Source organism: Sarcophilus harrisii, chromosome 5 (genome assembly GCF_902635505.1).
Source record: "Sarcophilus harrisii chromosome 5, mSarHar1.11, whole genome shotgun sequence".
Taxonomy (NCBI): Eukaryota; Metazoa; Chordata; class Mammalia; order Dasyuromorphia; family Dasyuridae; genus Sarcophilus; species Sarcophilus harrisii.
Window position 1 is genome coordinate 287,446,064 of NC_045430.1, and position 14,313 is coordinate 287,460,376.

Here is a 14,313-nt window from a genome sequence, read left to right on the forward strand (position 1 = left end):
CAGAGGGGTGCTGCAGGCAGGGGAAAGGACTGGGAACCCCCCTTGCCTTCTGCAGAGGGCCAGGAGGGCCAGCCCCAGCAGTTGGGGGGGGGCGGCCCCAGCGGTCGGGGAGGGGGAGGGCCGGCCCCAATGGTCGGGGGGGGGGGCCTTGTGGAGGCCCCCCTCCGGGGATGGGTCGACAGCTTACAGCGACTTACTTCTTTGAATTTGTGACTGAGCTTCCCAGTGTCCAGCTCCGATGGGGAGAACACGTCCTCGTTCTCCGGCAGCTCGAACACTTCAATGGCCAGGTCCCTGCTGGGCAGCGAAGGCCCCACTTCCTCATCCTCCTCATCCGTGGCGTACTCCCCTGTCTGAAGGGAGACCAGACAAATGGCAAAGGAGCTTCCCTGTGGGTCCCTCTCTGGGGCTGGCGCGACAGGAGGGTCACCGCGGTCTGTTTTCTAGCCTGTGACTTTGCTTAAGCTGCTCCTTATTCCGAGGAGACTTTTTTAGTTGATCCTCTAAGAACCAGCAAGTCGCCAGCAGAGCGATAGCTTGGTTTCCTTTCCCTAGTCTTGCACCTCCAATTTCCTCTCCTGGTTGCTACGGCGCCCATTTCTAGCGCCATGCTGCGTGGCAGGGGAGACACGGACACCCCTGCCTCTCCCTGATTTCCCTGAGAAGGCTTCTAGCTCATCCCTGTGACAGCTGATGTGTGCAGTGAGGGGTCCCTTATCCTCGGAAGGGAAGCTCTACTCACTCCTAGTGGGACAGGCCCGGTGCCCGGCACCCGATGGTCAGAAACCAGGGTAAGGCGGTGTTTTATGAACCCAAAGATTCCGGCTCTTGGGACAAAGAAAGACTGGGGGAGGGGGAGGCCGGAAAGCCCTTTGACCGAAAGTGGATATAAACCATCACCGCATACTAAGATATGATCAAAGAGTGTACAGGACTTCGACATAAAGGCTGATACCATAAGCACGGCATTGGAACAGTTTCCCTGTCAGATCTAGGGAGAAATGAAGTTTATTTTTATTTTTAAGAATCCAATGTTTGTAATAATGAGAATTATTAGTGATAGGAATTAATTTAACCAAAAATACCCCTTATAGTTAGAACTATAATGACAAAAACGAAGGAAGACCTAAATGGATGGCATTCTATTTCTATGGATGGGTGACTCAGAAAAACGTAGCAAAAATTACATCTCCTAAATTCATATATTCAATGTAACAGCAACACTAATACCAAGGGTTTTGTCATAGAATTATATAAAATCACAAGGACATTTCGGTGGAAAAACAAATGGCCAAGAATATCAAGGGGAACACTCTAGAAAAAAGGTTTTGTAATTTCCTATTACCGGTGTTGGCGGCGGGGGTTGCATCATGCATGTATTTATTGTTTAAAGTTGGTTCCGAAATTAAGGTTTATAAAAACAGATAGAGAGGGAGTCACAAGAGAAAAAATAGATAATTTTTTAATTACATTAAACTAAAAAGTTTGTGCACAAATAAAACCAAAGGAGTCAAGATTAGAAAGCAAAAAATGGGCAATTTTTGATAGCCAGTTTCTCTGATAAAAGCCCCATTTCTCAAAAATGAGTCAAATTGATAAAAATAAGAGCCATTCAAATGAGAAACAAAGTATACAACCAGATTTTCAGAAGAAACCAATGAAAAACTGTTCTAAATCACGACTGATTGGAGAAATGCAAATCAGGACCCCTCTGAGGGACCACCACACACTTACGGGACCGGCTAACGTGAGGGGAAAGAAAAGGAGAGCCGTTGAAGGGAGGACAGAAAATCGGGCCCCTGCGCCCCCTCTGGATTTGGAAATCCCACGTTCTGAGGGCCGTTGCACCCGTCAAAAAAAGTCACCCGGAGTCCTGGGGCCCACCCAAAGATCCTGCAAAAGACTTATCTTTCTGCGGCACAAAGGGCCTGGAGGCCGGGATGGTGTCCGGCGGCTGTGATTGTGACTGGCACGAGAAACGATGAGGGGGCAGTTCTAGACTCGGAGGAAGTGCCCCAAGGCGCGGGAAGCAGGAAAGGCACCCCGGTAACCCACCCGCTCCTTCGACTGAAAAGATCAGGGCCGAACCGGAACAAGTGCTCTGGGTCTGGGGGCCGTAATGAAAAGACTTGGACTTATGGCGGAAGATGCTCCCACTTTTGGAGAGGGGATGATGGGAGAAATAAAATGGGAGACTGACAAGTCAGAGCACCTGGGAACTAAAGGAGGAAAGCGAGAACTGCCGGAGCAGAGGCCGACCTGTGGACGGACGTTGGGAAAGCAGTTTGGATCTACCTCGGCTGCCCCGGGCCCGGACATCTGGAGGCGGGGCCTCCCAGACTGGGGGGGGGGAATACTGCCATGGGGGAGAGGAGGCAGGAAAAGGCGTTTGAAAATAAGAATAACAAACAGTCCTACAAACACCCTTTCCCCTTTAATCGCCATGACCTTCAGGGGAAAACTGGAACGGCCCCCTCAGCCACCAGCCCAGCTGCCTCCGCCCTTCCCCCTCCTGCCAAGGCCAGCCTTCTCCAGGCACCCCCCCCCCCCCCCCCCACCTCATCACTTCCCCACTATCTCTTGCACACATCATGGCCGTCCCCTTCTTGTGGACGTGATGGAAAGGGGGCCATGGGACATAGACATGGGGCTCTGGGGGCCATCTCCCCTCCCTTTTATGGACGCCGGGTGGGGAGGGGTTTCCCTGTGACAGTCCACCCACTCCCCTCAGGCCTGGGACCCGGGCCCCGCCCCGTCCCCTCACCCGTTCCCGGGCGCCACACCCATAATGCGCCCAGGAGCTCCCGCTGGCGTCTCTCCTGCTCCAGGGTCTGGCTGATCAGCTGAGCCACCTCACTCACTTGTCCCGGCTTTTCCCGCCCAATCACAAACCTGTGGGAAGGCCGGGGGCACAACTCCGGTCACCCCGGCCCGGCCCCCCAGAGCAGGCGGGGTTACACAGGACTGAGGGCCGGGGAGGAGCGGCCGACAGCCGGCCCAGCTTCAAGGCGCCAGGGCGGGGACCGAACCCGGCCCATTTGGGACACCAAAAAAGCCAAAAGGAATGACCCCATGCGACACTGCAAGGGCGGGTCAGGCCGGCTGCCACGGCCAGGACCCTGGGGACACCGGTCCCCGCAGCCAGAGCGCTGACAGACAGCAAAGGGGGACGTTCTTTGAAATAACCAACAAAAGCCCGCCCAAAGGTCCCTGGCCAAGAGTCCTGCCCGACCAAGCAACGGCTCTGAGCGAAATCCAAAACCCCAAGGGCGGGGACCCCGCACTTCCCACCGCCGGGGCCCGCCCCCCACAGGCCAGGCAACCTCCCCTTCTCCCTGAGGGGACTTCTCCCGGGGGGAGCCGAGGGCGGGATTTCTCCCTGAGGGCAGGACTTCTCCCCCTGAGGGCAGGACTTCTCTCCGTGAGGGCGGGACTATTCCCCCTGAGGCGGGCTTCCCTCCTGAGGCGGACCCCCCTGGGGGGCCCTCCAGGGCGGACATTTCCGGAGGGCGGCCCCCGTGAGGGCGGATATTCTCCCGGAGGGCAGGACTTCTCCCGGGGGGTTTCTCCTGGGGCGGACTTCTCCCCTGGGCGGACTTTCCTCTTGGAGGGCGGGACCCCCCCTGAGGGCGGGACTTCCCCGGGCGCCATTGCTGTTGCTCCCACTCTGCTCCCGCAGCCCCGTTCTTGTCTCTGAGGGACCCGCAGTCCCCCCCGGGGCTCCCAAGGAGGAGCACACAGGCGGGCTACCTTCCTTTCCCCAGGTAGGGGGAGGCTGAGACAGGACAGCCCTGGGAGGACCCCCCCCCTTCCCCACCAGGAGACCCGGGGCCATTGCCCCACAGACAGCGCCCCGCGGGCCCCCTCCGCCCGCCCCTGGTCCCCCGGGGGGCAGCGGCGGGGTACCCGGGGCAGGGAGGGGGCAGCCGGGGCAGTGGGAGGGGCAGCGGGAGGGCGGGGCAGCCGCGGCAGCAGGAGGGGCAGTGGGAGGGCGGGGCAGCCAGAGCAGCGGCAGCGGGAGGGCGGGACAGCGGGAGGGGCAGAGGGAGGGGCCGCCCGCGGCCCCACACTGACCCCCTGAGTCCGCCTCACGGGCAGCCTGGCGCACAGGCCGGCTCTGGATCCCGGAGCCCGTAGGGAGCGCCCGGGGGCTGGCACCGGGACAGACCCACAACCACCCTCGCCCTCGAGCAGCTTCCCTCCCAGGGCAGGGGTGGGGATCCCCACCAAGCGCTGGCCACAGAACAGATGGGGGGCGCCGGGGCCCAGGAGGCTGCATACAGAGGGCAGGGCTGCAAGGGAGGGCACAGCAGAGACGAGACGGCGTTGGGCTGGGCCACGGGCAATGGGACAAGGCCGGACAGGAGGCCGGGGGCTCCATTCTGGAAGCCGAGGGAGCCCAGACGGTGACGGGCCCGGCCCAGAGCCCCCTCGCCAGCCCTCCCCTCACCCCGGAAGCCCAAGCCGGGCCTGGGCCCACTCAGGGCGCTCACCTGACGGTGCCCTTGGTGTTCCGGAGCACCGTGGCGGCGAAGTTCTGGGTGACCCCCACCAGGCTGATGCCGTCCACCTCCACGATCTGGTCATTGACCTGGATCCTTGAAAGCAAGCACAGAAAAGCTGGGGTTACCCCTTGGAGCACGGGGGCAGCCTAAGCACCCCGTTTTTAGAGGAAGGGAGGCAGCGGGGGCGTTCCGGCCTGTTCCAGGAAGCTGCCGGGCCGGGCCCGAGCCACCAGAAACGGCGCCGGAGAGGAGGGCCGGGCCTGGCGGGAATGGGGGGCTGGGGGTCTCCAGACCAGGGAATGAGGGGCTGGGGGGCTCCAGACCTGGGAATGGGGGGCTGGGTGGCTCCAGACCTGGGCTCTCGCTGCTGCTTTTTAGTGGTCAGAGAGAACCTTTTCAGAAAGCTCATACTGGAAATGAGTGCTGAAGAGCCAACCATCTTGTCTGACCCTTGCTACCACTCGGGGGCATGGGGGAGGAGGGAGGTGCTGTCATGATCCCTATTGTACAGCTGGGGAAACAGAGGCAGGCAGCGGTGAGCAACCATGAGCGTCTGAGGCTTAGAACCCAAGTCTTTCTGACTGCAGACCCAGAGCTCCATCCGGTCTAGAAAGGCGTTCTGCTCAGCCCAGTGCCCAGCTCAGAGTAGGCACCAAGTGAAATCTTATCCCCTCCTTCCCCCAAACTTGGAAAATGGCCACAATAAGGAGTCTGTGTAAGCCCGAAAGTCATCCCTGCCGCCAAAGCCGCGTCCTTGGGAAAGGCACATGAGGAAGATTCAGGGCAAAGCCAGCTGGGAAGGAGCTGGGCTCATGGGGTCATGGCTTACAGGGGCTTGGGGCTCACAGGACTGAGGCTCACAGGGTCAGGACTCACAGGGCTGGGGCTCACAGGGTCCTTTGCAACCTTAAGACATAAAACCCCCACCCCCTGACTTCCTACATGAAAAGGGCATCCCAAGGGCACTATGGACCTGTGGGCCCCAACTTGCCTTGGTCTCTTTCCCCCTGGTTTCACAACCAGGGACTGCAGGATTCTGGGCCGGGCGCTGCCTCCAGCCGACTAGGGACTCCCAGAGCAGGGAGTGAGGACGTGAGCCTTTCTCCACAGCCTTCATCTTCCTCATTACAACCAGCAGCACTCACACACCACAGGCCCAGGTGCCCAGACCACAGCCCTGCTTCCAGCTCAGGCCTCAGGCCATCCACCAAGTCGCCGCCCACTGAGCCATCCAGCCAGTTGCCCACCAAGTCGCCCAAATTATGGCCCTGGCCATGCACCAAACTGCCCACCGGGTCGCCCACAGAGCCATCCACTGAGTCTCCCACCAAACTATGCACCAAACTATCTACCGAGCTGCCTATCAAGTTGCCCACTCATGCTCCAATCATGCACTGAGCCATCCACTGAGCTGCCCAGAGTCACCCACCAAGTCACCCACTGAACCACCCATCAAACTACTCACTGACTCACCCACCAAGCCATCTACCAAGTGACCCACTATCAAGACACCCACTGAGCTGCCCACCGAGCCACACACAGAAATGAAGGTGCCACGAGGAACCAGGGAAGGGTCTGGGTTCAGAAAGGCAGGGCCAAGGCTCCAAGGCCCCGAAGGGCGAAGCCTGTTCACCCATGGATCTGGGGAGGCGCTGGCCTGGTCTGCCACAGCCAAGCTCTGGAAGAACAGATGCAACCCCTCCCCACTGCACAGATGCAGCCCCACTGCAGGAAGTCCCCGACAACAAAAAAGGAGACTGAGCTGGAGAGAGGACAGACTCTGACAGAACCGCCCAAGGGCAGGGGGGGGGGGGGGGAGGGCAGGGGCCCCGGGACACTTACCGACCATCCAGCTGAGCCGCCCCACCGTCCGTCACCGTTTTCACAAAGATCCCCAGCTTCTCCAGCCCTGCGTCGGCGCCCACACCCATGCCAATGATGCTGATGCCCAGGCCGTCCTCATCTGGGAAGAGAAGGAGCCATCCTAGAGAGCGCCCGGGCCCAGCCCTGAAGCCCCCGGGAGACCCTCCCTCCCCACTCCCAGTCTAGGGGCCGAGGCCAATGGCCGCCCTACCTTTCTCCAGCTCCACTGGGAAGAGGTCCAGTTTCTCCACTCGCTTTTCCAGCTCATACTCTGCTGACGCCGCCACGGGGTCCACGTCATCATTCCTCCGGTCGTAATCTTCATTGGAGTAAGTGTGGAAAACCTGCACAATTAACCAAATAAGACTAGGTCACGAAGAAAATGGTCCGCCAGGATACTAAAATGGGATAAGTCGATTTTTAATTGGAGGAAAGATCAGGGACTTTCCAAATTGGGGAGGGCGAGTCAGAACAAGCCAGGTCCCCCTCCTCCCAGTGAACAATCTGTGAACAATCAAAGGAACACGGAAACAACCCTGACTAATCAATATAGGGCCAACTTTCAGATAAGATGCGAGTTACCTGAGGTGTGTAATGCTAAGAAAGCCCCACCCCGTCCCATCCTGGCCCTGATGGGTCTTGGAGGCTTGTAGCCAGGGTTCTCTGGGCGGCAAGGAGGGACCCAGCTCCCCCGCCACAATGGGCTGGTTTCAAATAATGCAACCACATTTTCTCAAAATTCCCATCGTCAGGCTTTCCCACAAGCCACATGGGACTAGACCCTTAATTACACAGAGTAGGACCTGGGCCAGCCCAGAACCGAGGCACGAGACCGACAGCAGCGTAATTCTCCCCATATCTACAACTAACCGCGTGGTGTCCTAAGCCCTGCAAAAGCCCCCTTTGATTTCTGGGAACGCACAGATCCCACCCCCATGGATCGTTTCTCTACAAGCCCAATCTATGAGGCTTTTCATAAATTCATAACTAGAAAGAACAAACAACTTGGAGACTGACTGCCCTCAGTTGTGAGAGAGAGATCTCGCAGGACCCAGGGTGAGAAAAAAGAAAAACACACCACGAATCCAATGCCAAAGCAAAGCTTCGTGCCAAATGACACCGGGTTGCCTCGGAGCCTAAGACCCTTCCCAATGCCTGCGAACCGGGCCCAGATATCCCACAAGATCAGATGGAAAGCTGCTCCTGGACCTCTGGGGAGAGATTCTCTGGGAGTTCAGATTTTCTGTTTCCCAAATCACTTGAGAAGGTTCCTGGATAATTCTGATAAAATCTGCTAGTAATTTATCAGGAATCGGTTCATCTCTGGTCCATGTGACCAAAACACTTTTTTTTTTCCTCTAAGACTCAGTTCAAGGGCCCCCTCCGGGAGGCCCCTCCTCTAAAGAGACCCCCCCTCCTCTAAGAGGCCCCTCCTCCAAAGAGACCCCCCCCCTCCTCTAAGAGGCCCCTCCTCCAAAGAGACCTCCCCTCCTCTAGGAGGCGCCCCCTCCACCCCTAGCCCCACACTGTTGCTGATACTCCCAAAGCTGTCCTCCATCTACTGTGTTCACTCAGCATGTTTTGGGATATGAGCTCCCGCAGGGCCAAACCCAGTCTCCCAGGCTCACCATGGAGCTCTTGATCATCGTCCTCTCCACGGCAGCGGGCTGGGGGACCTGATGTTTTTCCTCCAGTTTCAGGCTTTAACAAGCACGATAACAAGCAAGGAGCCCGTCTGTTTCCAGCTGGTGCTTCGGATCATCAGAACGGGCGTTAAGTGCAAAACTTGGGCCAAAAGGAACTGCCCGGTAAACACTCTGGGATCACCGGGCTTGGCTCCCCAGTGCTTTGGACACAGCACGTTCTCTTCCATTGCTTCATGCCCATTTTTAAAGCATTAGCTGAGCTGCTACTGTGCGCTTCGGCCACAAATATGAAGAATGAAAGGATCCTTACCCTACGCTACACATGCCCACACAAAACTGTACATCCGCTTCCACCACTCTGTGCTGCTTTTTAATCAATCAATGACATTTATTGAGCTCCCACTGTGTGCTGGGAACAATCCCTACCCACAAGGCAGTTGGAGGGGGGGAGGCGGCAGTCAGCGGGCACAGCTCATGTGCCAGTTCTGGGAAAAGGAAGAGGGGGACTCGAAGTGACCTGTGGGCCGCTCTCCCATCACATCCCCCTGGGAAAGCTCATGAGCCACTTTCCAGTGGCACAGCCGCTGCGGGCTGCTGCCCAAAGCCGTCTCAACAACTGCTTTAAAAACCTATTAAACTCCCACAGGAAATGCTGCCCATGCACCAAGATCAATGACTTCACCACCTTTTTTTATCTGAACAGTTAAGGTTAGAGCGACTTCATTGCCCTTTTTCTCTTGACTTTTGATATCTGTCCCAAGCAGGATAAAATATTCGGTGGCTGCTGCCTTTGCATCATCCTGATGTGTGACGGCCGCAGTGATAAATTAGGAGGAAGAAACATATACTTGTCCCGTATCCTTTGAAAAACTGATCGCAGCCCCTTTCCTCTGCCTGGACACGGTTTATTGATCCAGTTTTGTTACTCTCTGAATTACAAGTGGCCGTGAATGACAAGGTAAGTTCTTCAGGTACCAGAACCTCCCATTTCAATCCTTGCTAAAGGGCAGCAATGACATCCATGCTAAAACAACAACCAACCCAAATCACGCTGCCCACCTTGCCCATCCCTCTCTCCCAGCCCTGGGCCATGGCCTGGAGGCTCTGAAACTCCTTCCTAATCTACTAGCCTCACACACCAAAGTGCTTCAAGAGTGGATGCGTTCAGACAACAACAGGATTATGCGATGATCAATTCTGACGGATGCGGCTCTCTTCACCAATGAGATGATTCAAACCAGTTCCACTTGTTCAGTGATGAAGAGAGCCATCTGCACCCAGAGAGAGAGTCTTGGGAGCTGATCAGGTGTGGACCATGACACAAGCATTCTCACTCTCTCTGTTGTTATTTGCTTGCATTTTGTTTTGCTTCTCTTTTTTTCTTATGCGACACGATATTGTATAAATATGTATGCATAAATTGGATTGAACATCTATTTCTACCATATTTAATACATATTGGACTATTTGCCACCTAGGGGAGGGTGTGGAATACAGGGTTTTACGAGGGCTAATGTTGAAGAATTGTCCATGCATGTGTTTTGAAAATTAAAAAGCTTTAATAAAAAATTTTTTTTTAAAACAGAGTGGATATGTTCAAATGCAATGGTGTGGGCTGGGGGACCTGCACTCGGGTGGACACCTGCTCGCTGCTCCTCGAGGGCACTGACAGCTGGCCACAGCCCCAAACTCTGCCCAGCCTGGCCCATACCTGGCAAGTCTCCCCTGAGCTTCCTTGAACTGGCTTCTGTTCAGAGTTGTGACTCGGGGTGTCTGACAGAGAACGTGACTGAGAGGCAAGAAGCACTGCAGGCCGTGACTCGAGACACACAAGCGCTAAAGGTGGATGAAATGGGGGTCAACAAGCCTTCCTGGAAGCGGGATCAGGCTAAAGGAGCCAGGCTGAACAGAACATGAAATCGACTTGTCCTCTGTCCCCTGGTACCCAGAAAATACTTGCAATGCTCGTTGGCGGATGAGTGAGGGGCCCAGCCCAGCTCAGGGTGCAGGGGCCCACACTGTGCAGAGCCCTCCCCCACACACTGCCTCCTGCACGAGGAGAAGGCACGTGTTCCCTCCGCTTTTCCTAAATTCTTTGCTGTGTTACACATTCAGAGCTCCAATGAGAAATCCACCTACAACAGCTGCGGACAAGGGACGGAATGAATTCTCCCCAAATGAAATCATCTCTATGCCTGAGTCTCCCAGAAACAAGCAGGAAATCCAGCCCAAGAGCCAGACGGGCTCTTTCAGCCAAGTCACACGCGTCTTTCCTTTCTTTCTAAATGACACGTCATGGGGACAGGCAAGACGCCCACAACAGCCACCAGAGAACAGAAGAGTCTCTGCGGACTCACTAATGCTCTGTCCACCCCCTCCCAGGAGGACGCTGGCTGGATTGTTTTCTTCATGAGGCAGAATCACAAAGCTCGTGGACAGAAATGAGTAAGTTCGGATTTCATTCAGCGTGAGACCTCGTCAGGACTCCCGTCCGCCTCTAAACAAGCCTCCTCCAAGGGGCTGCCAAACCAGACAGTCTGAACCTCTGCCGTATGGGTATCGATGAGATTTCACACAGGAAAATACCCCAGCTTCACTGGACGCGAGCAAGGCCGTTCTCCAAGGATGGAGAGCCAGGTTGGCCAGCTGTCCTGGGATTACCGCCAACCCCTGAGGATTCCTCCTCGAAGCCAGAACAACATCGACCGAGACAGAAAAATCAGCCCTCCGTGCTCTGCGCTTCTGCCTAGACTTGGGTTTTTTAGGCTAATGGCGCTGGTGACAAGTGCCAGGCTAGATCTTGCAGGAGATACGAAGAAACTGAATCACAATTCTGGGAAAGGACACAGATTTTGTGCTCAAAGGGACATGGAGGCCGGTGGATGAAGAGGAGGCAGAAAGCCGTGTGGCTCCCTCCAAGGCAGTGTTTGAATCCAGGAGGTACGGAGGCCCGCTGGCTGCTAAGGCAAGAACTGGGTTTTTCCAGGTGATTTCTGCCTTAATGAAGCTGTTAGCATAAAAAAATCGATTCCCTATTTCTTGTTAGTATGGAGAGAAATGCATTGAAATGGGAGTGCATGCACAAGGACAGCTGTTTCTCCCCAGAGGCGTCTCTTCCTGACCTCCTGCTGGCTCTCAGCCAAACCAGGGAGCAGCGCTCAGCTCTGGGGAAGCTCCCGGGGGCTGCCTTCACAGAAGAGCCAAGAAGTCAGGATCCCTTTGGGCTGCTTCGAAAGCAAGTGGAAAATTGAACCAAAAGAATGGGACTGTAAATGAGAGCCCAGCAAGCCGGACTTTGGTTCTTGGGAGAAGTCCACAAGAGAGCGCACATTTGAGAGATGGCCAGTGAGCATGAAGGAAGTAGCCAGCCCTCGGGATGCAAGACCACACCTGCCTGACTTCCTCCTCCACAGGGTCACAAAGCCAGGAAGCAAAAGGATCGGCACAAAGAAGAGTAGAGCTTCTTATGGAGAAGATGGAGAGGTGCAGACTAGATGGTAGGGGCACCGTGGGTATGGCAGGAGGTCTCCAGTGAAGTGCTACAGGGATCTGTGCTCGGCCTTATGCTGTTCAATATGTGGCCCAATGACTTGGGTAGAGGCCCAGAAAATTTGCTCCTCAAGTATACAGCTGAGAAGAAGCTAAGACCAGGTTTACTCAATACAGTCTTAGAGCTATTATCATTTTAATATCCCCATTTTTCAGATGAAGAAACTGAGACTGACTTGTGAAGGGCAGGGCAAGAAAAGACCACAAGTCTCCTATCTTTGCCCTCCAATACTCCTCCAACTGAAGAAGATACCATCCTTCTATTGGGAAAAGGGCAGGCAGCATCCACTTCTTCCCACTTCCTCTTTCACAAAGCTTTGCCTAGTCAATGAATCAATCAGCAAACACAAGTGTACAAAGGAAAACATGAACCAGTCCCTGCATTTGGTCAGGAGAAAATGTGTCTATGTGACACCTGCACCATACACTCAAGGCAGGTCACCTTGGAACCGAAGTCTCTCTGGATCAGCAAGGAAGGTGACGTGGGAAGGGTATTCAAATTCAAAGGAGGAGGGGCACAGTTTCCAATTCTGACTCCTACACTTACAGCCTCAGTTTCCTTAGCTGCACTCATAATGTTCAACATACTCATTCATTTAATTCAATACTCATTATGCTCCTCCTGTGTACCTCGCACTAGGCATATATATCAGCCCTAATCTCTTTTGACCTCCAATCTCACACCTCTAACTGCCTCTTAGTTTTCTCAAACTGGATGTTCCATAGATGCCTTAAACTCAACATACCCAAAATAGAACTCGTTATCCTTTCCCCACAAATCTTTCCTCTTTTTGAACTCTATAATGTGAGGACACAACCATCCTCCCTGTCTCTCAACTTAGGAGTGACCCCAGCCTCTCTCCTCTCTCTCACCCCTCAACTCCAAGCCATTGCCAGCGCTTTCACCTCTGCTGCAAATCTCCTCGACTTCTCCTCTGCAGCATCTCTTGTAGATTTCTCCTCTGCAGCATCTCTCCTCGATTTCACCTCTACAACATTTCTCCTCATATTCACGTCTGCAGCATCTCTCCTCGATTTCACCTCTACAACATTTCTCCTCATATTCACGTCTGCAGCATCTCTCCTCGATTTCACCTCTACAACATTTCTCCTCATATTCACGTCTGCAGCATCTCTCCTCGATTTCACCTCTACAACATTTCTCCTCATATTCACCTCTGCAGCAGCTCTTGTAGATTTCACCTCTCCATTAGTATCTCTTTAGAATTCATCTCTGCAATCTCTCACTGATTTCATCTCTGCAGCATCTCTCCTAGACTTTGCCTCCACATCTCTCGATTTCACCTCTGCAACATCTCTCATTGATTTCACTTATGCATTATCTCTTTAGATTTCATCTCTGCAACATTTCTCACTGATTTCACCAATGGAGCATCTCTCCTTGATTTCACTTCTTGTAACCCCTAAGAACACGCCCCCATCCTGGTTTGTGTGTATACACATCTGTGCACATATTGTATGTAATACACATACATGTACACACACATACAGAGGGAATTCTCCCTCCTCATCTCCACTTCTGGCTTTCCTCAAGACCCACAGTTTCTCCTGTGAGAAACTGGTCTCACTCCATCTGATGCCATCTGAGGCTGATTCTCTTCAGTCTGTCTACAACTTGATCATACACCATTGTTTGCATGCTCTCTCCCCCCGGAATGCTGTGAGCTCCTTACAAGCAAAGACTATCTTCCCCCCCCCCCCCACCTTTGTTATATCCTTCACACTCAGCACAGTGCTTCTCACACAGCAGGTGTTTAATAAATGCTTGTGGTTGACCTGACTTGCTTGGGCCAAAGAATACTCTCTCTCTGGACAGAACCATGAGGGTGAACAAATGCCAACAAGTCACCAAGCATCTCCGAAGCTCTTGCCACGTGTCAGGTGCTGATGGTTTCACTGGTCATTGAGGGTCATTGATAACCCTCAAACACTAAAAGGGACCCCAAGAACAAAGACCGCGAACGCAGTTCCCCAAGACTTGGAACCAGAGAGTGGCAGCTCTGCGCCAGTCCCCTGGGGACCTGCCTGCCTCCCTGGGCAGCCAGCCATGTTTCAAAGGCTGGTGAATTCCATCTCCTGTTGCTTTTTCCTCCTAATTCTGTCTCAGGTCAATCTCCACTCTTTGGGGAGACAGTGACCTCCTCCCAACTGAACAAACCCCAATACACATCATGGATCTCATCTCTCTCATGGAGGCGCCAGATGGTGACTGGAAGCCCTGGGCCTGGAGTTGGGAAGAGCAGGATTCCGCTCTAGCCTTGGACCCCTGCTGCCCATGTGATTCTGAGTAAGTCGCCCGGCCTCTGTTTTGCTGCTGTGATCTCAACTATAAAATAGGATTAATAACAGGACCAACCTGCTGGGCTTGTGGAGAGGACTGAACCAGGTATGCACAAGGCACTTTGCACTGAGCCGGGCAGATTATAAGAGCTTACTAAATGCCTCTTTCTCTCCTCTGCTCCTCTCTCAAGGGACCAGGCTTCAAAATGTCACAAGACTGTGATGCTGCCGGGGGAGGGGGGGTGGTCAAGAGGTTTGGGGACAATTTTCAGAACAAGGAATGCACATGATAGAAAGCCCAGCTGGAGAAGGAAGTGGCTCCCCCTTCCCTCTCTCCAAGGACCAGCCCAGCCCAAGGACCTACCTCACCCTTCACAATAAGCACCAATTCATAAGAGCCTCGTGATTGGGGCTGATGTCACTGATGTGGGCAACCAGTCAGGAGGCCA

General features: G+C 54.4%; 1 protein-coding gene across 1 annotated transcript in view; it reads right to left on the reverse strand.

Moving 5' to 3' along the window:
* The window catches only part of PPP1R9A (protein phosphatase 1 regulatory subunit 9A), a 47,724-nt gene that overhangs the window by 17,148 nt on the left and 16,263 nt on the right, over positions 1-14,313 (reverse strand). Inside the window, exons 3-7 of the mRNA XM_031940293.1 lie at positions 6,580-6,712; positions 6,348-6,468; positions 4,494-4,598; positions 2,784-2,892; positions 198-389 (exon numbers count right to left, since the gene is read on the reverse strand). Coding sequence (XP_031796153.1) covers positions 198-389; positions 2,784-2,892; positions 4,494-4,598; positions 6,348-6,468; positions 6,580-6,712 — 660 coding nt within the window. The remainder of the gene's footprint in view (positions 1-197; positions 390-2,783; positions 2,893-4,493; positions 4,599-6,347; positions 6,469-6,579; positions 6,713-14,313) is intronic.